This window comes from Amblyomma mixtum, chromosome 1 (assembly GCF_055824585.1).
Source record: "Amblyomma mixtum isolate Tamu chromosome 1, ASM5582458v1, whole genome shotgun sequence".
Classification (NCBI taxonomy): domain Eukaryota; kingdom Metazoa; phylum Arthropoda; class Arachnida; order Ixodida; family Ixodidae; genus Amblyomma; species Amblyomma mixtum.
In genome coordinates, this window is record NC_143012.1 from 38,668,063 (window position 1) to 38,695,931 (window position 27,869).

The window sequence follows — 27,869 nt, forward strand, 5'->3', positions numbered from 1 at the left end:
CCTCGCTGTTTTCGATCGCTCTTCATCAAACATATGGTGGCTGAAGTACAGCGCCGCCAGCTTTCCCTCTAGGCTAATAATAAAAATGATCATTACCCTAAAAAAATTAAATAAAACATTTTATTAATAAATTATTTTGTTTGAAATTTTTGTTAACCTTAGAAAGGAAAATATATTTGTGAAAAGACCAGCTTTCTTTGTAGTCCGCTTTCTTTCTCAAATAAAGCCGCCAGAGTAGCCAAAATGCAGTCAAGTAGAGTATGATAGCCAATCCAACTTTTCAACCAATGAGATTAAAGCGTGTCGTTTTTCAATGTGCTCGATGGAGTTGTTGACAAGGTTCGTGCGCTTCCTGCTCTTTTCAGCCCTCTTAAAGCCCAAAACAAGCAATATAACGGGCCCGTATCGCTACAAGGAAGAACTGCGAAGGATGAGTTTGTTGTGTTTAGGCCAATGGCGTTATCTTTTTGATCCATTGTGTCCCTTTGGTGGCGTGTTACGGTTGTGTGTTGGCGTCACCATCTGACATTCTTTGACGCTTATGGTTTCTTGTTCTTCCCCAGACCGAGATGATCCTCGACTCACAGTACAGGAGGGTAGATGGCGTAAGCACCAGCGAATCGAGCCAGGACGAGAGCCTGTACTGCCGAACACTTAGTGTCCAACTCAAAGATGATTTTTGCGCTACGGCACGGCGGTAAGTTTCAGGGGATCGCGGCAGTTCCGGGCTGTGGTGTCGCCACTCCACAAAGGAGGCTTTTTGAAATATTCGGCACCCCGATACATTTCAGAAGTGAGAGCATAGCTGAGGAAGTATATTTTTTGCCACATATTGAAGTATATCGACACGAAATGGGGGGGGGGGGGGGGGGGGTCAAAAAGCATTGACAGCTCGTAATTAAGCGTGATCACTTCACGCCAACGGTTGGTTTCACATTAAGGGCATGTCGGGGAAGTTTTCACATCTCTCTATTTGTTCAGTGAGTTAGGTTTCGGGAATGCCATTGGTTGGACGTACATTTGCTCTTAGTGACTGCTAATCGATCACGCGAGGTGTACACCGGAGAAAAATCTTGAGCAGGCATGGCCATGGACAGGTATTGCAATCGACAGAGATTCACTTTCTTTCTTTCAGTGTTTCGTCCGTGTGCCTCACGATACGCAAGAGCAAATCATCGACCGTTGGGCGAAAGGTGAGCGTTGTTAATTCTCCTTGTTGGATCTCGTATAAAAAGGGCAAGTAAATGTAGGGCATGAATGTCTCTTATTGGAAATGTAGAGGCGATATGTGGGTGTTTTAATATTTGTAAAGAGGGATTTGAGCATATGAACTGGTTGTATCACAGAAGGTTTCCAGCACATTTGCTCATATATGCCACTGGAGATATCTATGCTTCTTCAAATGCAAATGTTTTATGCATTGTTCTCTTGAAACTCGCCTCTGAGGGAGGGGCATAACTGGCAAAGGCTCATATTTTTGTCCTTCTGTGGTATAAAGAAGGGACCTAAGTGGTTGAAGACAACCCAGTTCATTTACCACAGATGGCACATTCTCACTGGACAAACCACAAACCTGAATCTTAATCTTTTAGTGACTTAAAGTGTACAACGGATAAAGGATGCAACTACCCCGCCGAGGTGGCTCAGTGGTTATGGCACTTGGCTGCTGACCCGAAAGACGCGGGTTCGATCCCGGCAGCGGCGGCCGAATTTCGATGGGTGTAAAATTCTAGTGGCCCGTGTACTGTGCGATGTCAGTGCATGTTAAAGAACCCCAGGTAGTCGAAATTTACGGAGCCCTTCTCTACGGCGTCCCTCATAGCCTGAGCTGCTTTGGGATGTTAAACTTCAATAAATCAATAAACCAAACCTCTGGGAAACCTCTGTGATATGAGTATCACTGTACAACAGACCACTGCATTGTATAGCTTGGCCCCAAATAATCCCTAAATGATATTGTCTGAAACCAGTGCAAAATCCCTAAGGGATTTTGCAGTGGGTAACCTCAAGTGAATATTTAACTCAGCATGTAATCTCTGCTGCAGAATGTCTCAGCGAAAGGAATTTTGAGGCTTGATTTGTTAGGTCACTATCATTCTCTTTTTATAGTAATTCATGGTCTTTGCATGTTTCAGGAGCTCCAGATCCAGCTTACAGATGACGCAGACCCGTTTTTTATCTACACACTCACTCTCACTGAAGAAGACTTCCAGAGGCAAGTCTTCGTGCACCTTCTTTTTACTTTTTTGTCCCTTTGTTTGTTGAAAGCTTTCTTCAGCTCTCTTCTTAGTCTTGTGTTTTGGTTCATACTTTTGTGCTTGGCACAAACAATGTGCCGTTTATCCCAAGTTTGTGAATTCTTTTGAGCTTTCTCTTGCGTGCCTCTCCTTTCATTTCCATCCTTGCTTTTGGGGCATCAGAGTGTCTGAAACTGAAATCATTGGCTGGATTTCTTATAACCTAGAAGTGTAGATGCGTAGCTTATTACCAATGAGGTGGAGGCAAAAAAAAGCTTTATGCTTACAATAAGAATGAAAAGAAGTCAAGGGGGAAAAGCTACATAGAGCTTGGCAGACCTTTTACTCCCATGAGAGGGTCTGACAAGCTTTGCACTTTTTAGTATATACTATAGGTATATAGGCATGTTTTATTGTCAAATGGAGTTTCTAGTCACGAACAAGTTATCACAGGTGCACGTGAACTGTTTCATCAACCATAGTCAATGCACGTCACAGCCAAAGTACAGAAAACGAAAGCAGTATTAGGTTCCAATACAGAAACAATATTACCTAGGAGTTACAGTATTACGAACGATGTTACAGTCTCTCTACAAAGAAGGTAGAGACATGCAGTGTGATACTTCATTTAGGGCTAGGCAATCTTGATCAGTGCGCTTGGGGGTTGTGAATCTCCAAGCTTGCCGGCAAGGCTGAGAAGAGGCAGAAGGCATCAGTGGTCTCGAAATGGCAGAATTAACCCCTTGCGTGCAATGAACAGGCCTCACTGATTGAGGCATTCAGTGCGATATTTCCACTTAACACCTGGTATCTCGTGTCTACTCCTGATTGCTTCGGAGGAGTAACAGCTGTCTCATGTTTACAGTTGTTACGCCAGCTGCCGGCAGGTCTAGCCTTGTTATTGCTGCCAGCAACTGCTGCAAAATGGCAACACCTTGTGTAAATGTTTTGTGAGAACTACGCCCATTTACTGAGACAATTCAATGCAGTAAAGGGACCTATAAAATTTTCTCTAATTACCATCTCCCTCTGTAGTCCAATTCAGTGTGCAGAGTTGTCTGAAAAGTTTAGAATCTTTAGTTTAAAATGCCTGGTTTTCCTTCTTGATGAAACATTGTCGTCCATCATAGAGCTACATGGCAACATATTCACAGCATGCGTAATCAGGTGATGGTTGGCACACTGTGAAAATGAAATAAAAAATTTGAACTGATTGAATTGTTGCAGGAGGAGAAAAAGTAGCCTTCATTGACTTTTGAAGATGGCGGCATTTAGTCATTGCATGTGCTGCGAAATCCAGTGCAGATTCTTTGAGATTTCTTTGCACTCAAATTCCTGTTTTAAAGCAGTGCCTTTCGCAGTTTGCACAGCAATATTCAAGGTGGAACTAAATTCAGAAGAGAGTGAGGGACGGTAGAATAAAGAGCTGGTGTCAGCATGTGTGAAAACACTGAAGGACAGCACAGTTTTACCACTTTACCACCTGCACCCTACATGTTCTGATTTCCTGTTCCGCCGAAAGTAACTCACCCACACAGTAGTGGAAGCACTCTTCATTTTCTTGAACCATGTTCTGATGATTACGCTTTCTATACCTTGAGGCAGCTTATGCAGAAGCCTGTAAATGACATTGCACACATGGTGGCAGCAAGGAAATATTTTTGTGCACAGTTTTGGTTTGGTTTATCGGTTTGGTTTAGGGGGGTTTAACGTCCCAAAGCAACTCAGGCTATGAGGGACGCCGCAGTGAAGGGCTCCGGAAATTTCGACCGCCTGGGGTTCTTTAACGTGCACTGACATCGCACAGTACACGGGCCTCTAGAATTTCGCCTTCATCGAAATTTAGCCGCCACAGCCGGGATCGAACCCGCATCTTTCGGGTCAACAGCCGAGCCCTGTAATTACTTAGCCACCGCGGCGGGGCTTATGCACAGTTTTAGCTTTTGTGCCAAAGATACTGCTTTCGAAATGAATACTCGCTTGTACTATAACTGTGAAAACCAGCTAGAAGCAGTGCAGAAGACTGCAAACTCTAAAAGTACAAGAAATTTCGTTCAGTAATTTTTCTTATACGAAACAAATTTGTAAAAGAAACGTTTGCCTTTTGAAGGGGAGAACTGTGCATATTAAATGTTGTTGAAAAGTGTTTTAGACTCTATATAAGAAGCACTTTGGAAATTGTGCCGGAATATTTGTTTTTCTGGCTTCCATTTACGCCGCTATATTCACGTCTCACAGCCTCAAGGCACAACAGGGTCTTCTCGTAGACTTCCTGGCATTTCCGCAGAAGTTCGTTGACCTCCTTGAGCTGTGTAGCAAGGATGATCAAAAGGTTTGTATTCAATGCTTCTTTCATTTTGCTTTTCTTTTAGTCTTCTTTACTAGTTCTTGTAAAGACTACTGGTGTCTCCAAAAAAGCCATATATATATATATATATATGTCACGAACACTGCTCCTGTGGGTTAAGCCATCATATCTTGTTTGTTTGCTTATTACTGGCTCATTAATTCACATTAGGTATGTTCTTTGCCTCAGGGACATTATAGGAGGAAGTGGAAAATACAGCGTGAATAGGCCTGGCGTAAAAATAAAAGTGCGTCATGTCCCACCTTGGATACCACGTCTTTTGCTGTACATCGCTAATTTTTGTTCCTTGGAATCGGCTTGAACAAGCAGCCTGTGATGGTGTACCTCGGGCACAGCCTTCTTTTTCTGCTGCTTAACTGTGCTTGTAACATTATTTAAGCATTAAATTGCATTTCTAACGCTGGATCACCAATGTGGATAATCATCCATTTGATCTGTTTTCCATGAGCTTGTATCTTTTCACATTCGTAAAGATCCCAGTCCTGCCACAGCCTTCTATTGAGGCTAGCAGTATCCGTTAAATAAGCGAATGAATTCCATCAGTAACTTCTCCCAGCATACAGCCAGGCAATGTTTGTGCTTTCCTTTTTCAACGTTGTTCTTGCTGAATGAGGGTGTTCTTTTTTTACAGTGAAATTCTGAAGCTGTATCATTCCCCCCCCCTCTCCCCATGTCTTGGTTTTCTTCTGTGTTGTATACATAGATTTAACACGTGACAGCTGATCCGGATCGTGAGAGGGAAATAACTAGAAGAATAAGAATGGGGTGGAGCGCATATGGCACGTTCTCTCAGGTCATGAATGGCAGTTTACCAATATCCCTCAAGAGAAAAGTATACAACAGCTGTATCTTACCGGTACTCACCTATGGGGCAGAAACGTGGAGGCTAACAAAGAGGGTTCAGCTTAAGTTAAGGACAATGCAGTGAGCTATGGAAAGAAAAATGATAGGTGCAACTTTAAGAGATCGGAAGCGGGCGGGGTGGGTGAGGGAACAAACGTGCGTTAATGACATCCTAGTTGAAATCAAGAGGAAGAAGTGGGCTTGGGCAGGGCACGTAATGCGAAGGCAAGATAACCGCTGGTCCTTAAGGGTAACGGATTGGATTCCAAGAGAAGGCAAGCGTAGCAGGGGACGGCAGAAAGTTAGGTGGGCAGAGGAGATTAAGAAATTTGCGGGAATACGGTGGCTGCAGCTGGTGAAGGACAGGGTTAATTGGAGAGACATTTGCCCTGCCTTTGCCCTGCAGTGGGTGTCTGATGATGATGACTCACATCAAACCGCTTGTGCATACACTTTTTCCTTGTCGAAGGAGAGTCCCCGGTTCGTGCTGTCGCTGGTGGTACACGGTCGGACCGGCTCGGACCCGGCCGTCCTGGACATTGTTGAGGCCAACCCATTCAAGCACCTCGTCCACCTCTCGCTCAAGCTGTCCCCGGCACCAGACTCGGTCATCCGCAAGCACCTGACAACAGCCATGCGCCTGTTGAAGGTGGGGGCCTGGAAGCAAGGCACTTTTTGGATTTGCCTGCAGAGCCATACATGCATGCATGGGCTCCTGCATCGTGACCATTCCTAGTTAACATATTCCAGCTAATTTTTCCCAATTTGCCTCTTGTCTCATGAGCAAACTCTTCTTTATTTGGCAAATGTGTGCCTTTAAGGACTATAGACACCTAATTTTATTGCTTTGCTTCTTTCAAATGATGCGTTAGACATTAGAATACATACATTACCGTGTGATATTCGCATACGACAGCTAAATAATTTAGAATTGAAATTCTTCTCTCGTGCTATCATCAAGTCAGTGTAAAGACGCGCTAATGCACTAGGCGGTTGGGAAGGCTCCCAAGAATGTCCGGGGCTGACACCGACGGAGGAGAACTTCGTTGTCCTCACTCTTACAGTCCTCTTCTTGTCCCCATCATCGTTTTCTGTAGCGCTAGCGTCACTATTTCGGTTTCGGTTTCATCGACCAAATGATGGCTGTGACAGTTGGTGTTTAGGTCACATGATGAACTAGAAAGACTAATGTCATCATTGATACGTAGTTTTAACTCACAACACTTTAGCCAGGCTCTTTCAAGGCCTTGAATGACATAAAATGACCCATCAGCAATTATGCAGCAGATTTTTCATTTGTGACGTGACCTAAACATCAACTACACGTCACAGCCATCGTTCGGCAATTGAAACCGAAACCGAAACAGCGTCTAGAAGAAGTTAAGTTCTAAATTATTTAGCCATCGCAGACGAATACCACAGGGTGCTTCAGGTATATCAATGTCTAATGCATTGTTTGAAAAATTAAAACACTCGAGCAAAAATTTCGTGTTTATAGTCCTTTAAAAGAAATAACGCATGATGGAAAAGATAGTAGCAACAATAGTTCACGCACCTCACTGTTATTGGAATGAGAATGACCATGGCACTGTCAACCGCAGTGTATTGTAACACAACTTGGAGCATGCTAGATAGTAGTACAGTAACATTGCGTAAGGCAGTTCCAAACATTGTAGAAGTGGACGCACATGACTGCTGTTCTTCTTGAACGATCTAGGCATGTCTAGTGAGCCTATGCAAAATTGTGGGCTCCTTGTGATGAACAGAAAATGATTGTGCCGTATGCTGATGGCAGTAAACAAAGCACCATTTGACATAAAGTGAAACGGAACTCATTGCATTATTACATGGCTTGCTTCCTTCCAGGGTGCTGTTTTTCTTTCTGGATCTCTGTGGCTAAATTGCTGCACCAACTACTTGCCGTTGACAACCACTCCAATGCATTCAATGTCATCATCAATGCTCCGAGTTTGAACCGAATGACAGGAAAACAATATTAATTTTCAGCTCCATATTTCGAAGCAATACTTAAATATATCCCTTGCCACTGAACAAACTGCAACAGAAGCAGCATTCCTTTTTAAGCTATTCTTGTTAACTGTGGACGCTGGGTGATATTTTATCCGTGCGATCATCCCCCATTGCAGGACGAAAACAGGAGGCTCGAGGCAGCACTGAGGAGCTCCGAGACGGACTTCCATGCACGCCTGCACCAGTACCAAGAGGTGACGACGGAGCGGTCACGGGAACTGGAGCATGTCCGCTCCCTCCATGCCTCCCAGCTGGCTTCGCTGCGGGAGCAGCACGAGCGGGAGCTCGCAGCCGAGAGGGAGCAGCACGAGCGGGAGCTCACGGTCGAAAGGGAGCAGCATAAACGAGAGCTCACGGCTGAGAGGGAGCAGCACAAGCGGGAACTGGCAGCCGAGAGGGAGAGTGCACGCAAGGTTAGTAAACCAACAAAGGGGGGCCGATCATTAAAATTAGCAGCGAAAAAAACAGGCAGGCATAGAAACAAAGCATAAAAAAAATAGACACAGGTAGGTTCTGACTGCCAGGTGAAGTTTTTCCATTAACTAACCAGTGTGTGTGTGTGCGTGTGTGTTCGTGTGTGTGTGTGTGTGTGTGTAGCCCCCATTAAGTAATATATTATGATCACGGTAAGTTTTTTCATTAACTAACCAGTGTGTGTGTGTGTGCGTGCGTGTGTGTGTGTGTGTACAGCCCCCATTAAGTAATGTATTATGATCACGGTAAAGTGCAGACTGTATAGCAACATTCTGGTATTTCAGAGTGCACATTATAATGTATTATAAAAACAAAAACACTGATTGGAAAATTGGAATGTTGCCTGAGCTGACAGCTTCAGAACAGTGTGGGCTTGCAATGTTTAGTACATTAATTTTAAAACATTCCAGTGATGATAACAGTCATTTATGCATGAGAGTCCATAAATGAACAAGCAACAACAAAAATTATTTATTATTATTATTACTATACTCCATTTCATACATCAATCAGGTGCAATGCTGTCAATGCTAGCGCTCTTGTTTGCACTGCCTACATCCACGATCTTGGCCTGCAGGCTTATTATATTTGATATATTTGTCACATGCTTGATTAAATTCTCTCTTATCTCTGATGACGCACTCTCGCTTTCTCGTGCCTTAGACCACTCGGCCACAAAATTTGAACCTGGCCACCGTGGCGGCCATGTTTGGATAGAGGTGACATGCAAAGGCGCTCATGTACTCTGTGACGTGAGTGAGTTGCATGTTAAAGATCCCAAGTGGTCGGAATTATTCCGGAGGCCTCATTACTGTACCTTTTCTCTCTTTCCTCTTTTACTCCCACCTTTCTCCCCTTTTTCATGACATGGTTGAGATGCCCATTGTGAAGTGAGAGAGAGACTGCACGTTCCTTTCCTCGAAAACCAATTCTTTGCAAAACGATTCCTTTCCTCAAAAACCAATTCTTTGCAAAACGAGCGCCAAGTAACATGCCTTTACTCATGCAGACTACTTCGTACATTTTTTCATGCAGGCAACTTCATACACTTCACAGCGTTGCACCTAAGATATGAAACCAAATATAGTTCCCAAAACAACCTAAATTCTCTTGCTTACTTCAGAGTGTAATAGGGGATATTCAAAATTCCGCAAGTGCGCTTTCCCACATAACTATGTTGCCCCAAACAAGATGGCCGACTTCGCTATAAAGGAACTACGTGGGCTCCAGGACAGGCGCTAAAGGTGTGGATAGAATATAAGAAACTTATTTTGGAAGAATTAAACAAAAAACCAGTCTTTCTAGCTTTGTTTCAGCTGGAAATGCATGGTCAGCCGTCTTGTTTGGGACAAAATTGTTATGTGAGAAAGCGCACTTGCGGAATTTTGAATATCCCCTATTCCATGAATTGAGTGGTCCAACAGTTCAGTTTTCTTCATTTTGCCATAGTGTTTAGCTGGTCATAACTCCTGAGAGTGAAGAAATAGTCAGCACGTGTTGCTTTCTGTAATTCAAATCAAATCATATGAAATTTTTATTTTTCCATCCTGTACAATACAGATTGTAGGGGAGAAAAAGAAAACTGCCACTGAGAGGCTTTCCAGAGTTGACTTGACTAGTTGATAGGCTTATTTCTGTCTTCTTTTCCTTGTACCGTATTTTCCGGTGTATAAGACGCGGGTTTTTTTCAAAAATCTGGCTTGTGCGTCCTATACAAGGGTGCGTCTTATATGCGAATTTTTTTTTTTTTTTTTGCGAGTTCAGAAATTACTCAGGTTCATGTTCAAGCTTTTTTCACCGAAAAAATATTATTACCAATAACGCGGTTGTAACACAGTTAATACTTCATTACGGGGACCGCCGTGCGCAACTTTTTTAGGTGAACTTTATCATGAAACGGCGGGGTTGACCACTTCCGGGATCTTAAACACGCGGCCGTTTCGGAGGCCCCAAGTAAAGTGAACTAGACTATACCCCAAGCAAAGGTAATGTGAAATGTCAAAAAGATGGCAACAGTCGCGCTTCTCGCCATTGTCAAGACAAGCCAAGAGAAGCCGACATTTTTTTTTAGTCACCCTTTGCAAATACGTAGTGCATAGAGAATGCTTCAGCCGCGTTGCCTTTTCGATAGCGCATCCAAAGATGAAGACTTTGAAGGTTTTATGTAAAAATAAATTGTTATGGACATAAAGACAGTTCTTTCGCTTTTTTTTTCTTTTGTGCTAAAACGTGGGCGGGTATGGCGTGAGTGTTGCCTTTTTCGATCACTTAGCGTTGCTTAAGAACTTCTCACACGTATGGTGCATTTTGTGATGGTCGCATAAGCATGTTTAATTAAGCCTCACTAGCTTAACTGGGTAAATTGGGGTGCGTCTTATACACGGGTGTGTCTTATATACCAATTTTTTCAGTGACAGCCTGCATATATGGCGGGTGCGTCTTATACAAGGGTGCGTCTGGTACACCGGAAAATACGGTATGTGAAAACCCTAGCTGAGACCGCATGACTTGTGTGACTACCCAGGCCTCTTCGGAGCAGCAGTTTCGCTCAGACTTGGAGCACAGGGAGACCGAGCAGCGATTGAAAAAACAGATTCAAGTGCTGGAAGCAGAAGTGTCCATCAAGGATGCGCTGAACAAGGTAGGGCGAGCTCTCCTCATCTCCTGGCAATCTTGGGACAAGCCCTCCTCAGCTTTCGTCCATTAAATGTTCATTGTTTCCACTCAATTTTGATTGTTTCCTCTAGGTCTTGATCTTTCTTTTTTAGAAACCAGATGTTTGCCAAGTGCAGTAAAGCTGCCATGTAGTACCCCTAAACCTAAAAAGTAAAATGGGGAACAGTTACAATCACTGTCCGCTTGAATGCAGTGGTGTTTATATAACGATGGGATCAGCATTACAGTGGACTGCTGGCAATTGCTCCATCTCTTAATGATTGCAAGTGAGAGCTGTGTAGTCTTCATGTGTCTTAAAAATTTGAGGAGCAAAGAATACTCCTAACTTGTGGAACTGTGCTTAACAATTCGGACTAAAAGAAGACAATTACTCATTCATTGCCATATGTTGCAAGCATGAATCTTCAAGGTCCAATACTTTACTTTAGTCTTCAAAAAGGCAGGCCCATAATTTTATCCTTAATGTGCTCCTCTATTTCTGCAAAGATCTCTGGAAAACATTTCAGCAAGTTCTAAGCAACAAAATCTTTGACATCATTTTAGTAAATGCCTGTCGTAAAATTTATGGTAAAATACATGATGCAGCTTCACATTGAAATGACCTAAATGTTTGCATTCAGCATTCAGAAATGCTTCATAGTTGAAATTCTTATCATGACTTCTTTCTTTCTTTTTTTGCACGTGACTGTCGCGATTACCTGATTTAAGCATTGAACATTATGCCTCTACCTCCAGTAAGGTGTCTGCGCATGGGAAGGGTTTCTTGGAAGCAAGAGGGTTTGACTAGTTATGTAGATTTAACTAATCACTGCTATCTTAGTGCCATTTCTCAGCTGCAGTGCATGGCATTCACACCTTTCTGCCCTGTAGATCTGATAGCTTATCTTTGAAGTGGAGTGCTTTGTGTGGTCCCCACAGACTGGGAGCATTCAGGCCACTGTATACAAAAACAATTTGGCATTGCAAGTGAAAGCAAAAATTTAATGGATAGCTCAGGAAAACAGACTGCAAGGCTGGAACCGGAAACATACTAGTTTGCATTTTTCATACGATGCGAGAGGCCTTTGCCCTGCATTGGAAATAGGCTGATTATTGTGACGACAGTGGTTAATCATTATGATGATGATGCATACTTTATGAACTGGACTCTACGGCCATTTCAATTCTGCAGGACCTTCAGGAGAAGCTGGCCAAATCTGAACAAACTTGCCGAGACCTGTCGTTGAAGGTGACAACGCTGGAAGCAACTGTGGGGCAGTGCCAGCGAACGGCCGAAGTTCTTTCTAGGTGCTCAACACTTTTCATGACGTTTTGTGACCAGCAGTGGGAAGCGACAATGCTCAGTCCCACATACTAGTAGTACAGTTGTCAGCCGATTTTTCGGACTCAGAGGAGCCATAGAAATGGTCAAAATAATCGAACAGTTTGAAAAATCTATGAACTTCAGAAAATAATTTGAACATGCTACCAATACCGTTCTTGCGGCCTGCAGATCATGCCGTACACCTTGTCGTGAGCCGAATGGCAATTTTCCCTACGACTCTGCAGTGTGTCAATGCATCGCGGCTTACTTTCAGAATCAGCCAGTGATGGCAACATCGGTATTCAATTTTTTGTCCTTTTCTGGCTTGCAGAAGATCCATTTTCAGAGAAATTAGCATATTTATTGTTATAATGCAGCAGTGTATTGATGCAGGCCAATTTGAATTTGTCCTTGGTGTCCCTTTAAGGTTTCTTGGACAGTTTCTAAACACTCTCTCACTTGACGAAAGTGATGCTAAGTGTTGTTTTTGTCTATTTACCTTTGTACGGCATGATGTTCATTTTGATGGGAAAAAAAAAAGCTCTTTTGTTCTTTCGGCTTCGCAGGCAGAAAGACTCTGTTGAAGCTGACAAGCAGCTTAATGAAAAGGACGCCAGTACCCTCAGGTCCCGTCTCGACAAACTGGAGGCTGAGCTGCTGGAGAAGTCTCAACTCTTGGCCGAAACCAAGGGGCTGCTCGAGAGCTGCGAGCAGAAAAAAGTGAGCACTGCAAATATGACACGGTGTATCTGTGCATAATCATTGCGCACCTTTTGCACAAGCTCTTGTTGCAGAAAGATGAGAATAAGTACAACCGCAGCAGTGGCCTCGTCTCTGCTTCTTGGTTTTGTGTTACTAGTATGTGGCATGACCCAGTAAAGATCAAGGCATTGAGTGATAGAAATTGAAAAATGTTCACCGATTGTTGTTATTGCTATTGCTATCATCCGAAGTGATCGAATTTCGATGGAGGCAAAATGATAGAGGCCTGTGTACTGTACAGTGTCAGTGCATGTTAAAGAACCCCACGTGGTCGAAATTTCTGGAGCCCTTCACTACGGTGCCGCCGCGGTGGCTCAGTGGCTATGGTGCTCGGCTGCTGGCCCGAAAGACGCGGGTTCGATCCCGGCCGCGGCGGCTGAATTTCTTTGGAGGAGAAGTTCGAGGCCCGTGTGCTGTGCGATGTCAGTGCACGTTAAAGAACCCCAGGTGGTCGAACTTTCCGGAGCCCTTCACTGCGGCGTCTCTCATAGCCTGAGTTGCTTTGGGACGTTGAACCCCCATATACCATTGTTGCTATCAGTTCTTGGATTAACCGTGAGTCCTTTAATCATAATCATCATCAACCTAGTTGCATTTACTGCTGAACAAAGACCTCTGTATTGGCCTCCACATAACTGTCTTGCATCAGCTATGGACACCTGATCGTTAAAAACTTCCTGATCTCATTGTTGACCTCGCTCTCTGCTACCCCCTGCTATGCTTCTCTTTCATTTGTGTCCACTCTGTTACCCTAAACTACTGCTAGTTGTCTCTTCGAGTTACGAACTCTCCTCATGTCCATTTCATCATCTTGGTTTCAGCTGCTACATGTACCCGTAATGCATCATGCTAAAGGCATTGCAGTGTTCGTAGTCTGTTGTACCCACAGATGGTAAACAGATGACTGCCTGCCAAAGCCATCGCTGAGAGTTGTTGATGTTCTTGTTGAACCCCCGCAGCGGCAGGCGGAAGCACTCCTGGAGCAACGGCAAGCACAGTTGGGTCGACGAGAGGCCGCTGTCAAGACACTCTCGGACGACATCGTCAAGGGCAACGAGATCATCAAGCGGCTCCAAGGGGAGCTCAGGACCTATCATGCCAAGCTTCGCCTGAGGTACGACACACCTGCTGAGCTGAAGGAGACACACATTCTTTTTGTTTTGTCACAAGTCATCTGGGGAGCGTCACCCGTCAGTGAGTCCCGGGCAACGAGAAAAGATGAAAATATTACAGAAAGTGACTGCAGGCCAGGCCTGGGCTACCAGTGGTTTTCTGCTGATTTTATCTCTTCAGGAAAATGTTCAGATACAGTGAAAGCTCGTTAATTCGACCCCCATTAATTCGTAAAATCGGATAATTCAACATGCACGCGAAGTCCCTACAATTATACATAGGAGTCTATGGGGCGAAACTCTCGTTAATTCGAACAAATTTTGCCGTGCGTCGGTTAATTGGACTTCACTCCGCAGCCCGCTAAGCCGGTGTGCCGAGAGCAAAAAGAAAAAAACACTGCCACGAGCAGTGCTACTGTATGGCTGGTAGGCCATCCGAATGGTCATCGTCATCAGCAGCGTGAGAGAGGGCGAGGGAAGCGGGGTTAGTAGCGGCCAGCGTCTTTCTTTGTGCATTGTTGTGTTGCAGCAGTTGTGTTGGTATCGTCCACTTAACCCTATCGACAGCAAGTCTCATTTTGGCGTGTGTCGTCGTTTCCACGTGTTCTTGCTGCTACGATCGCGGTTATTTAACCAAAAGGCGGCGTCTTTTTTGGTAATTGCGCGCTTTGCCAGCATGTTTACTGCGCTGGTTTCGAGTGAGTAGCGCGCAGTGCCTGCGCACCTCGCCTTTGTGTCCTGTCAGCTGACCAAGGATGAAATAATTGAAGAAGTGACAGGCGCTGCCAACGAGATTTCGTCGGAAAGTGATGATTGTGAGCAGTTGCCCCAAGTGCCGAAGCGCATGGTGATAGAAGCCGCAGAAGCCTTGTCCGTGCTGGAGGACTTCTGCGAACAAATCCCTGGCGGTGCGTGTGCCGCGGAGCACCTGGCAGCTGTTAGAGCTATCGTAGTTGCTCAAGTTCGCTCGAAAAAGCAGACGACGATAGCAGATTTCTTTGCCAAATAAAGGTACATCCTTTTGCGGTAAACATTGGTTTTTGTTGTTCATTCGATATTTCGACATTCGGATAATTCGGTCCCGTTAGTGTCGAATTAACGAGCTTTTACTGTATACTGCCGTAAGGGGGTGTCGTAAAAGCCAGGAGCAGGACCTAAGACAACTCGTACTTTTATGGAGGACAGCGGATGAGAAGATGAAAACTGTTACATTCTGACACTAAGTCAGGCATTTTGCCTTTTTTGTCTAACTCCTGGACAGCCCTTTTTGTTTGCCTGAATAAAATACTTTGATTTTTCAGGTCGGAGGTCATCACCAAGCAGGAAGACGTGCTGACTGAGAAGGAGCAACAGGTTCAGAGTCTTGTGCGCAAGGTCGACGACCTTGAGCTGGCCAACAAGAACAAGGAGGCTGAGGTACACTGCTTGTATTGCGCACCTTAATTCTATTGCCTTCTGCAGTACAATCATCTCTAGCAGAGCTTTCTGGAATTGTCGAGATCTAAAAAGTGGTGCACATTGGTGGAAGAAGTACTGCTTCCTTGCAGATTAAGAGAATGCATCGTTGGGCGAGTCAGTCAATCATTATCAACGGAGGGCACTGCACACACACAAAGATGAGAAGTGTACAAAACAACCGCAGTTTGTTCCTCGCAGACTTTGTGCACTTCTGCGATATTCAAGACAGCATCGTAGCAACTTTTTGCTCTCTTTCAGGGTTATTCGCCCTCTCTGAGAGATAGCCACTGTGACTGATTGGAAATTTGCATAATCCTAAGCCCTTTTCCTAAAGGAATTTGCAAATGTCATCTTACTAATGTCTTCTGGTATTGTCTTGATGTCATCTGCTAGTCATCTTGATGCCATCTTTCTGCTGGTCCTTCGTTGTTAGTCCATACTGACCTCCTCCCTGTAGTAAAACTATGGGAACAAATAATGTGGTTATTATTATTAATGTAAACGTGATCATATCTTACTGGGTGGTAAAATTTGACCGTAACCATCAGAAAGTATATAATTTTTTGCTGAGCTGTGGTTTTAGCATGTTTTTGAGGCTAGCCCTGCTCGAAAAAGTTGAAATTTTCGTCATCCATCCTCATAGAAACCTCAAGTGGCAGGCAGTCTATAAACTGAGACTAAAGGCAATTTTTGGCTACAGAGCAGTTCCACATTTAGTGCATTGTTTTTCTGTCTGGTTGTATAGTAAGAACGACATACCATTTGGAGCGGGTTAATAAGGTGGAATCTTGATGCCTCTGCTTGTGGTAATGGCAGAATGTTGCTTCCAGCTGGCTCGAACACGACAGCGAATAGAAGAAGTTGAGCAGAAGTTAGCCGAGTGTCAGAAGCAAGTCAAGACAAGTGAGAACGGTAAGATGGTGTCTGCATAACCTTTCTCATGGCTTGGGCAAAATATTTGGCACGCTGTAAGGACCATGTGAACAGCCCTAAGGAGTTTCATTGTTTGCTTGCTTCTAGAAAATTTTAGTGCTGCTTAATGGTTTGGTTTGGTTTATTGGGGTTTAACGTCCCAAAGCAACTCAGGCTACGAGGGACACCGTAGTGGAGGGCTCCGGAAATTTCGACCACCTGGGGTTCTTTAACGTGCACTGACATCGCACAGCACACAGGTCTCTAGAATTTCGCCTTCAACGAAATTCAGCCGCCGCGGCCGGGATCGAACCCGCGTCTTTCGGGTCAGCAGCCGAGCGCCGTAACCACTGAGCCACCACGACGGGTTAGTGCTGCTTAATGGCAGATTAAGCAAGTTAGTTCTGTAGCTGTGGCATTGGTGGTCATATGGTTTATTTTTGCGATGTTAATGTATTTGTCTGTCAGTCAGAACTTACTTTCCAGATGTGGCTCATGGTGTAATAGAAATTCACATAAAGGGACAGTCTACCGACTTTTATCTACTATGGTTTTTTTTGTTTTGTTTTTTTGTAGCAATCGCAAGCTGCTTTCCCTAATAGATAAATACCCGGCAGTGGAGCTGAGAAACTTGGCAGAACAATTGAAAACCGAATTTCTTCATATGGGAGTCTCGCCTTCTCGTGGCAGTTGGCATCTGCAAACCCGACATCAGGGACGTTACGCCTGCCACACCACCTAGGTTGAGTTCAGTGACAGTAGCAGTGGCATTAACCAAGATGAATAGGATTCATTAAAACTATAGTTGAGAGCACTGAGGTGGTTTGTAAAATACTGTAAATAAACTGAGAATGGCGATAACTATCGCAGGTGCCAGCAACTTGTTTTGCCAGCCGCTGGCAGTGTAGTGGCAGCCTGTCTTTTCAAATCATTTTGAGGTATGAGAAAGCAAGGCAAAACCATGTGCGAGAAATGGTGATTAGCTGCAAGAGGAAAAAAAATTATGTCTAAAGTTTCTTCCAGCAAGAATTATGCTATATAGTATTGTGCTCAGTCATATTCATAAAATGTAGTATATCAACTCCAGGAAACGTAGCCAGACTGCTTGGAGAACGGCGGAGTTTTAGCACCGCACAACACAACCATTGGCTCTGGCCTGACTTTCTTTGCCTATTCAAAATATAAATTCCTGTCAAAACTGCGAGTTTTCCCCTTGCTATTGTCATCACAGGGAAAGCTCTACAAGAATATGCCAATACTTTTATACCTGTCTTTGGCAGTAGACTGTCCCTTTAAGTTTCACATCAAAGGAAAGCTCAAATCTCTTAGGCAGAGAAATCAAATGAATATATTGTTACGGTGATGTTATGGTGAAGTCTGTATTGACGGCTGTATTGAGGACCCGTCGTGATTGGAAATTAACACTATTTCTGGTTTTTGGCTTGCTTTGGAGGCAGCAGTGCAAATGTATGAAATCCCGAACAATCTCCAATAAGGGAAACCTAGAGCATGCCCCGTCCCGCAGTAGCTAGGAGTGCCTTCTAAGTAGCCTTCTGTTGGGTAGCGGGTGAAGTTCAATTATAAGTAAAGATGTTGCTCTGTTCCTCATAAAGGTTCCATAAGTTGTAATCAGCCGTGTTATATGAGCACAAAAAGAAGTTTTGGGTGGTTTGCATGCACTTTTTTCATGCACTTTTTTTCACTCTTTTTCCATAGGAGAATTTTTTGCTTCATGCTAAATTCAAGCGTGTTTGTTTACATTTATTTCCAATAGCTTACTTCATTCTCATAGTACTTGCTCTTACATTTGTTCTTACACTTGTTCCCCAATCCTTCTGATCGGCAGTGAACCAGTGGCTGAACAAGCAGCTCAACACATATCAAATGCTACAGGACAAATTCTCATACTTGTTCTTACACTTTTTCCCCAATCCTTCTGATCGGCAGTGATCCAGTGGCTGAACCAGCAGCTCAACACATATCAAATGCTACAGGACACAAATTCTCATACTTGTTCTTACACTTGTTCCCCAATCCTTCTGATCGGCAGTGATCCAGTGGCTGAACCAGCAGCTCAACACATATCAAATGCTACAGGACAAATTCTCATACTTATTCTTACACTTGTTCCCCAATCCTTCTGATCGGCAGTGATCCAGTGGCTGAACAAGCAGCTCAACACATATCAAATGCTACAGGACAAATTCTCATACTTGTTCTTACACTTGTTCCCCAATCCTTCTGATCGGCAGTGATCCAGTGGCTGAACAAGCAGCTCAACACATATCAAATGCTACAGGACAAATTCTCATACTTGTTCTTACACTTGTTCCCCAATCCTTCTGATCGGCAGTGATCCAGTGGCTGAACCAGCAGCTCAACACATATCAAATGCTACAGGACAAATTCTCGGACTTGTTCTTACACTTGTTCCCCAATCCTTCTGATCGGCAGTGATCCAGTGGCTGAACAAGCAGCTCAACACCTATCAAATGCTACAGGACAAATTCTCATACTTGTTCTTACACTTGTTCCCCAATCCTTCTGATCGGCAGTGATCCAGTGGCTGAACAAGCAGCTCAACACATATCAAATGCTACAGGACAAATTCTCATACTTGTTCTTACACCTGTTCCCCAATCCTTCTGATCGGCAGTGATCCAGTGGCTGAACAAGCAGCTCAACACATATCAAATGCTACAGGACAAATTCTCATACTTGTTCTTACACTTGTTCCCCAATCCTTCTGATCGGCAGTGATCCAGTGGCTGAACCAGCAGCTCAGCACATATCAAATGCTACAGGACAAATTCTCATACTTGTTCTTACACTTGTTCCCCAATCCTTCTGATCGGCAGTGATCCAGTGGCTGAACAAGCAGCTCAACACATATCAAATGCTACAGGACAAATTCTCATACTTGTTCTTACACTTGTTCCCCAATCCTTCTGATCGGCAGTGATCCAGTGGCTGAACAAGCAGCTCAACACATACCAAATGCTACAGGACAAATTCTCATACTTGTTCTTACACTTGTTCCCCAATCCTTCTGATCGGCAGTGATCCAGTGGCTGAACCAGCAGCTCAACACATATCAAATGCTACAGGACAAATTCTCATACTTGTTCTTACACTTGTTCCCCAATCCTTCTGATCAGCAGTGATCCAGTGGCTGAACCAGCAGCTCAACACATATCAAATGCTACAGGACAAATTCTCATACTTGTTTTTACACTTGTTCTCCAATCCTTCTGATCGGCAGTGATCCAGTGGCTGAACAAGCAGCTCAACACATATCAAATGCTACAGGACAAATTCTCATACTTGTTCTTACACCTGTTCCCCAATCCTTCTGATCGGCAGTGATCCAGTGGCTGAACAAGCAGCTCAACACATATCAAATGCTACAGGACAAATTCTCATACTTGTTCTTACACTTGTTCCCCAATCCTTCTGATCGGCAGTGATCCAGTGGCTGAACAAGCAGCTCAACACATACCAAATGCAACAGGACAAACGAGGTAGTCCCGTTGGCCTGTCCTCCAGTAAGCAGGTAAGCAAGCTTTCATTGCTAAATGTGTATGGAAGGCTACAAGAATTCTATTTTTTCTATTATGGAATCATTGGCACTAATGTCAACCCTTCTTGTTTCTACCTTTCCATCCTAGTTTACGAGTCCGATCGGCTCAAGTCCGACGTATCCAACAGCGCGAAACTTTGCGTTTCCTGGAACTGGTGGTGCTGCTGCACCTTTGCCAGGACAGGTATGGGCACCAAGATTCACTGCCACATGAATATGGTCAGTGTTGTGCAGGGCAAATCTGTGCTTGCACTGACTTCAAAACCAACCAGCCGATCTCTCACTGATCACATGTGGTTGTCCCCTCACAGTAAAGCAGGAAAGTGATTAAGATATCATACATGTGCAACACTAAGTTTTCCCTATAAAAATTATTCTTGCTTTGGCACTCTTTTTGCAAGCAAGTTACCGCAGTTAGCGGTCATTCATTCCAGTAGTCCGCAGAATGTTTTGCAAGTGGAGCGAAGTTTTTTCTCAAAGCTTTTATATTGGCCGGACTATAGAGCAGGGGTCCCGAGCGTGGATTCTACAGAACCCAGGTGTTATGACAGTAAATATGGTATTATGAGAGTAAATATGGTACTCGGTCAGGAGCATTGTTCAGGAAAGAAATAAATGAAGGACAGAGTTATAAACTGTTTTCTTGCTTGGTTAGACCAGTCATCTTCCCAGCAGCTTGTGTGAAATCAGCTGTTTTTGGCCTTTGCATTGCAGGCAGCCTTCACCAACTTGACCCCTGGCGGAAGACTTGAACCCCCTGTGCTTCCCAAACCCATCAGGCGAGTACACCTGTTAATGCATGATGTTTGCATGAGTCCATACAGTGAGTGGACATGGTCATCATCATCACCAGCCTGACTACGCCCACTGCAGGGCTAAGACCTTTACCATGTCTCCCCAATTAACCCTGTCCTTCGCCAGTTGCGGCCACCGTGTCCCCACAAACTTCTTAATCTCATCCGCCCACCTAACTTTCTGCCGCCCCCTGCTACGCTTGCCTTCTCTTGGAATCCCCTCCATTACCCCTCAGGACCAGCGGTTATCTTGCATTCGCATTACATGCCCTGCCCATTTCTTCCTCTTGATTTTGACTAGGATGTCATTAACCCGCGTTTGTTCCCTCACCCACTCTGCCCACTTCCGGTCTCTTAACGTTACACCTATCATTTTTCTTTCCATAGCTCACTGCATTTTAACTTAAGCTGAACCCTCTTTGTTAGTCTCCGCATTTCTGCCCCATAGGTGAGTACCAGTAAGATACAGCTATTGTAGACTTTTCTCTTGAGGGATATATGTGGGCATGGTAGTGGACTTCGAAAATGGTTTTTGTGAACTTCGCAGAAATACCGATTACAAAGGCGCATTTGCGGACATTCATTTTTATTGTGCCCAGAAAAGAAGGTGGCAAAAATCCTGGGTTTCTGTTGGACGGCATTCTTTTTCTTTAAACCAGGAGTGAAAACTGACACAGTCCACAGCTGACTAGCCACAGGTCTACTGAAAAGCTGTACAAATTCCGTAGTCACATTCAGGACAATAAATCTGTCATTTGCCACTTTCAAGCAAGAATTGCAGAGCTTGTTAGGCTTCCAAGCTTTTTGATTGTTTCCAAATGGTTTATTATTATCCTTGTTTTTGCTTCCCATAAAGATCATTATTCTCTCCTCAGTTCTTTACCACGTGCACCACTGTATTAGGCACTTCATTGTTAATGGACACCTGATAAATTGTTGTTTATTTGTTGCTTATTGTTTCTTAGTTTCGCCTTTAATTTGCTGCATCGGGTGCTTATTAACGGTATGGTTATCATTTGCTTTCATTTATTACTGACAGATGGTTCCTTTGCAGTCACTGACTGTTGGATCCCCTTTGTATATGTGCTCATACAATCGGCAGCAAAAGTTTGTGGAATGTGGGCCCGGAAAAAAATTAATTTGTTGAAGTCACGCGAGAGTCAGCTGCCTGTAATGATTGCATGTATGAAGGGACATGCAAGCTCCATATGCTGGCTTTAGTGCCAGGCAACTGGGTCACAAAGCAGCACAATAATAAATTTGTTTCCAACTGCACGGGGTCACAAAGCAGCACTACTATAAATTTGTTTCCAACTGCACGATAGGTATGTCACGCACGTTTAAAAACACTAAACTGAAATTCTGCTTTTCTTCCAGCACTGACCCAATGATCGACCCCCGCTTCCTTCAACCTCAGGCAGACCCTGTGGTGCAGAGAGCACCACATACGCTGACCACTGCGGCCACTCCAGTGCTGCCATCTGGTGCTGCCGTAGTCACTCGCCAGAGGGCGCCAGCTGCTGCCACTGGAGCAGTGGCGCCACCTTACCACACTGCTGCCAAGGCTAAGCCCTCTTGACACCCGCGTTGATTGAAGCAAAACTAACCGGTCTAATCAAAAAATGCATTAACTTCATGCAAGAACAAAACAAACAACAGGGATATGTTTGTACAGCAGAGTATGCTACTGCTAAGGGCCGCACCCATGGGCGAAATGGGTTTGTTCCATATAACTATGGTCTCGTTCATATAGTGGATGTACACTAGCACTTTGGAGCATGCAAATTTGCAGGTCGCGTCATTACTGGGCCGTTTTTGTAGCTGCCTGCCTATTTTCGTTTACAAGCCTGAAGGAGGCTTGTAACAGTTGCACCGCGAGGCGACATTACCATGGAGACATGTTACTGCATTTGCACGCCAGGCGTCACCATGACACGGTGATGTTGGCAAAATGGTAATGTTGTGTACCTGTAAAGCTGTAATTCCATCATAGTGACCTTCGAAACAAGGAAAGTTGCTTGTTCGGTTTCATGAGTAGCTACAGTTTTGGGACAGAGATGAGTCTAGATCATTCCAGCATTACTATTCAGGCCACAGTTTGGCTTGGGCATTCGTGCACAGACGGGCCAGTTGCATTTCACGCAACAAATTTTTTGTGCCAGCAAATTTGTTTCTCCCCTGCCTCTCTGCTTTGGATGTATGTCTTGCAAAGTATGTAACACAGCATCGAATGATAATGCGCAACCCAACACTGCGGCGTAGCCATTTGTGAACAGAGACCAAGGAAACTCAACAATGTTTATTGCGTGTTTCAGATATGCACATTCAGACATTAGCAATGCAATATTACACATAATAGATGTGTATGTGTGTATTTATATATCAGTACAGTGCAGGCCTGTTGTTACAAAAGGGCTGCTAATGTAACTCTTTATGTTATCTTTTACTTTTTCTTTGATATTCAGACCCTTACAAACATTAAGAACTGAAAAACGTTGCACTGGACTTCACAGTGCATCAATACGTGCGTATTTCTATGTTGGATGTATTAGCGTATCTGTCAATGATTGATAAAATATTGCGAGAATGGCTGACAAAGCTTTTTATTCTTGGTGGCAGTAGACGCCTAATGTCAGCAAACAGAAACAGTGCACATTCATGTGAAGCTGCTGCATTACTGCACAAATATCGGTTGGAACAATTCATGGCTTGTCAGAGAGTTCAACCTCAAATGAGCTACGCACCCACGTAAGGCAACACAGACACATGCAGCTCAGAGTACCATATATTGCCGCACATAAGTCGACATTTTTTTTTTAAATCTCCTTCCAAAGTTGGGGGGTCGACTTATAATCGGAGTCGACATATATGCGGAGTCTTAAAGTCGGCCTATATGCGGGGTGAAAAGTACTTTCGATCGAGTCATGGATAATATCACGCCCCGTGCGCTCATAATTCCATAATAGATGTCAGACACGGCGCGAAAGTGGATCTGCTTAAAAAAAACATGAATTTAATTTAGATATGCACCAAAGGTTTGTTTTAATACGATAGCAACTTGTTATTGACAAACCAGCGGCTCATAAGATGATGATCACGACTGTGTCCTCACAAGCGACGAGTCAGAGATGTCTCGTGAACGAATAAATGTTTCTTTATGACTCTGCCTTCTGAAGAACTTTTTGGGCGAGCTGGGACCGCAGGGTACGTCAGCGTCGACCTAAATTCGGAGTCTAATTTTTTTTCCCCAAAGGGGGTCGCGAGTTGGAAGGTCGACTTATAATCGGAGGCGACTTATAATCGGCAATATACGGTACTAATAAAGTAACGTTACAAATGCACAGGCAAGGACTTGCCAACAATGAATAAACTAGCAAGGACTGTTGAGTGATATTTCAAGCTGCATGTAACAAGTCAGCTTGAATACTTGATAACGTAAATGTTAGCACATTGTCAAGTTATGTTACTTCATAAAATTAACTTGAAGTTGTTAGATACAACATGGCTGAAAGCAGGAAGCAACTGGCGCTGCCCTCAGTCCCATCTGCGATGACACCGAACAGAGATTTGACAGCTCTGGGATTTCAGCCTCCAAGCGCACATCAAGAAAAAACATGCTCTTAATAAACAACACATTGAGCTTTTCTGGCATTAGGAAATCAACTGCAAAGAGTGTTTGGTTGGTTTTCATTTTGTTGCCATACCTCTGCGCACTTTATCATCTCCTATGTGTTTCTCTGGAAGAGCACTTGTTACAGAACCTCTTCCAGTGATAGTGACCTTGTTATAATAAGTTGTTCACTGCTCATGTCTTACAATAAACGATACACAACTTGCTAGGACTAGGATATGCTGACATAGTGAAATGGTCACTTTTAAGGCTAAGGGCTCACTTGGTTTTGATCAAAAATTTGTGACGACTTCTCAGGCAACAGCTGCTGTCTCTAACGCCACCTCTGAGAGTCGTCGCCAGGCAATGTTATTGTTTCGTGAGCTTCTGTGCTCTCCAGAACCACTTGGGGAGCATCAGCATGGATTGGTGCCGGAACGCGAGCTCATACAAATGGTCTGTGTAAATGGCCAGTTGCCGCATCATGGCTGATATCTTGTTGCAGTTCCCTACACGTGTGCAGTCCTGCGGGAAGGCTTTTTCAAGTGAGGCACACTCGACCAGCAGTACCGTATCTCTTCTATGCAAGAGATACATAAAAGTTGCCTGCATCCAACACCATCCTATTGATATAAGACGCTGTGTAAATAAACTGCTCATGTTTAGTTTCGACGACCCATTTTCCAAACAGCAGTGGCTCCCGAGATGAAGGCAGTGGTTGCTTCGTTTTGGAGCAGCAGAAATGACGTTGCCAAGCACCAAACAAAAAACACTTTGAACAGGGATATAATTTTCATATCAATATTTGCCTTAATCTGAGGATCGAATATGGGACCATTTGCCCTACATATTGAGCTGACCAGAATGGCTATACTCGGCGACAGAATTTTTTTTTAACAAAGAAGGAAAGGCTGCAAAGACGGAGCACCTGCAGCTGTGTTGTTCTGCCAAATAGTTCAGCCACACAGTGGCGTGCCTGACCTCTTGGTGCGCTGCTTGCCTTGGGATAAATTTATTTCGTCTCTGGAGCAGGTGGCGCCATCTATTGAAGTTTCTTGTAACTAGAAGTGCCTAGCAAATTTGTTGTAATCAAGAAAATTTTTTGTCCTTCACTTTCAACATTGAAAGTTTGCAGTTGGTATTCAAATATGCCTTAACATAACGAATATCCACAATATGCCATGTTTTAAGAGAAGGAAGGGAGGGAGTGTTTCGACTCCGTAACCTCCACTTCATTGCGAGAAAAAGTTGTCACAGAGAAAGGCTGAGTTGGCTAACAGCTCTTAACAATGGTGATATTAGTATATATAGTCTACAAAAAAGAGCTGCCCAATGTAGAGCAGCTTTCTAGCAAGGAATCTGACTTTTGGGAACGCTGCATGTTCAGTGCTAGAGTATCACAGTGCTGAATGCAAGTTTAGCAAGGTCAGCAACATGCTAAGCCTTTGTTCACCACACTCTGTACTCTCGGGTCTCGTGTACATTGTCAAGTGATATGGAGAAAATGCGATACAGTACTAATAACAGCCGCAGGCGTAACGCTCTTTAACTTTAGTTGAGCGTAAAAATGAATAGTGCATCAACGAAAATGCAGAACTAGGCCAAAGAGGAATGTCCTTATGCTGCCAGACATTTCCTTAAAATCTGAGAGAGTCATGAACAACTTTGTCGAAGTTAATTTTATTAAATTGAGAATGAATCGGGCTCCTGCTGTCAGCATGAGAACGCCTATTTGTAAGCTCGGGTTTGTTCAAATCAGACCTTAGTGCAGTTGTCCAAAAGTAATTTACGATAAGTACTTGCCCATTAAATGATGACTAGAAGTGAGAAGAAAAAATAAAAGCTGGCAGTTCAATACACTCAGCTATGTTAATGACACTGGCAAGAGCGCTGCCATAGTCCACTGCCCTGAATGTACAGTGTGTGACTATACTATGAAACATTGAACACATCACTTGAGAATCTAAGTCCTAGACACTGAACTTAGATCATAACTCATACATCATACAGAAAAAAGCACGTCAGTGAAGCCTCACTGCAATTCTAAAAATTGATCTTGTAAACAGCAAAGTACAACCACAGGCTGTGTTGAAAGACGCATGGACAAGCTCACCTACAGTCAAGCTATAAGACTTCCCAAGACAGTCAATAACATCGAAAGACAAAAGGTTACACGGTGACTATGCAACGTAAAATAGATGCAACATAGTTAACCAGTGCTATAGCTGCGTGTCAGGGGATGATGCCTGTTAAGGCCCCATGAAGACAGCAGTCTTATTATCCACAAAAACGGGGCTCTGAACGTGCAAGCAACAAGCACCAAAAGGTCTGATAACAAGTGCATTGCATGGATGGAGTTTAAGTTACTCCTTTGCTCCCCAGCATCTCTTGACTAGAGCATCACTAGCAAATACACTGGTAATTGTAGAACCACTACTAAAACAAAATAGGTACAAAGGAATACCACGACGGGATACATATTCGTGGAAGTATGGCTGCATTCCTCATAGCCCGCAAAGAATATAAAGGATTCTTCACAGACATTAGAGTGCATAAAGAATAACTATTCACCCTGTACTTTAAGGAACATTGAATAAATAGGGATTGTAACAGTGCTTTGCGCACCGCATTCCACATTGTCACACAACCCTGCACAATAGGAAGCTCTAAGGTTCACACAGCTGCCTCCTTTCAATTGAACAGACAAAACTGCAATGTTGTAGAGTTGCAGATAGCCTGGGGAGGCATAGTGTGCACTGGAAGCACAGCAATCAGTGTGGGACACCAAAAGGAAGATTGGAGACAGGTGCTAAGCTCTCATCCGAAGGTCTAACAAGCCGCTGCCTTACTTGGACAGCGTCACTTTCACAACGGAGCGAGGTTCTTCAGTTGAAAGTTATTAGACGTCCCATCTCTTCACTGTTCCACACCGTTCATGCTTCCAAGTGACAAAACGAAGCTACTACACAATCATTACGATAAAACTAAGAATTGCCTACCCTCAATTCTATGCGCTAACAGGAGAAGCATATTCACAGAATCTATTCTACAGCAAAAGAAAGTCTCGTCATTAGCACCACATCAAGTACGACTGACGGCAATGATGGAAGAGCGTAGTCACATCGGTGGGAGGTGAAGCTTCCTTCCTGTGTGTGGGCCTTGTAGCAAGGGGCTCACAGGAAGATGTCGTGTGCCCTGGTGAAGCTTTCTTCGTCCCTGGCCTTCTCTCGGGCTTCGTCGATGCCACCCACAGTTGGAACACCGTGCGGGAGTTCCAGCAGATCTTTTTCGAACGACATTATGTTTTCTGCCTCACCTGTGAAAAAACACATCTTCAGTTTGAAAGGAATGAAATATGGAATAACGACGCTTTCTCAGCCCACAGTGGTGGGAACTGACATGGCGGCGAGGAAGGTAGGCATCTGGGTCAACTATATTTGTGAGAGTGTATTTTATAATTTCTGAACTTTCTGTTCCCATTGATAATGTGAACTTACTGTTTTGTCTTACCTTAATGTTAACTCTGTTTTATGTGCTTTATTGCTAATTATTGTGAACTATTACCATATCGTTCTAAAACTGTCTCCCCTGCAATAATGCCCCCAAGGCGACGCAGGCATTCTGTAAATAAACTTGCAGATTGTATCGTATTAGTATATACAAGGTGACATTAATGGGCACTTAGGAGAATTCTGGTTGGATTACACAC

At 43.9% G+C, this 27,869-nt stretch overlaps 2 protein-coding genes across 2 annotated transcripts in view; one reads left to right on the forward strand and one right to left on the reverse strand.

Moving 5' to 3' along the window:
- On the forward strand, window positions 1-24,827 carry LOC149366076 (spindle assembly abnormal protein 6 homolog). The gene is made up of 17 exons (XM_089548286.1): window positions 1-339; window positions 564-697; window positions 1,136-1,193; window positions 2,136-2,215; window positions 4,476-4,569; window positions 5,918-6,097; window positions 7,596-7,892; window positions 10,478-10,594; window positions 11,801-11,916; window positions 12,499-12,652; window positions 13,654-13,808; window positions 15,108-15,222; window positions 16,095-16,176; window positions 19,641-19,729; window positions 19,845-19,940; window positions 20,471-20,535; window positions 21,928-24,827. The coding sequence occupies exons 2-17, from the start codon at window positions 570-572 to the stop codon at window positions 22,127-22,129; spliced, it is 2,028 nt and encodes a 675-aa protein (XP_089404412.1). The 5' UTR covers window positions 1-339; window positions 564-569; the 3' UTR covers window positions 22,130-24,827.
- Window positions 22,830-27,869, reverse strand: part of LOC149366077 (plasminogen receptor (KT)) — a 7,541-nt gene continuing 2,501 nt past the window's right edge. Inside the window, exon 4 of the mRNA XM_089548320.1 lies at window positions 22,830-27,476. Within this exon, the coding sequence (XP_089404446.1) occupies window positions 27,334-27,476 (143 nt within the window). The 3' untranslated portion in view covers window positions 22,830-27,333. The remainder of the gene's footprint in view (window positions 27,477-27,869) is intronic.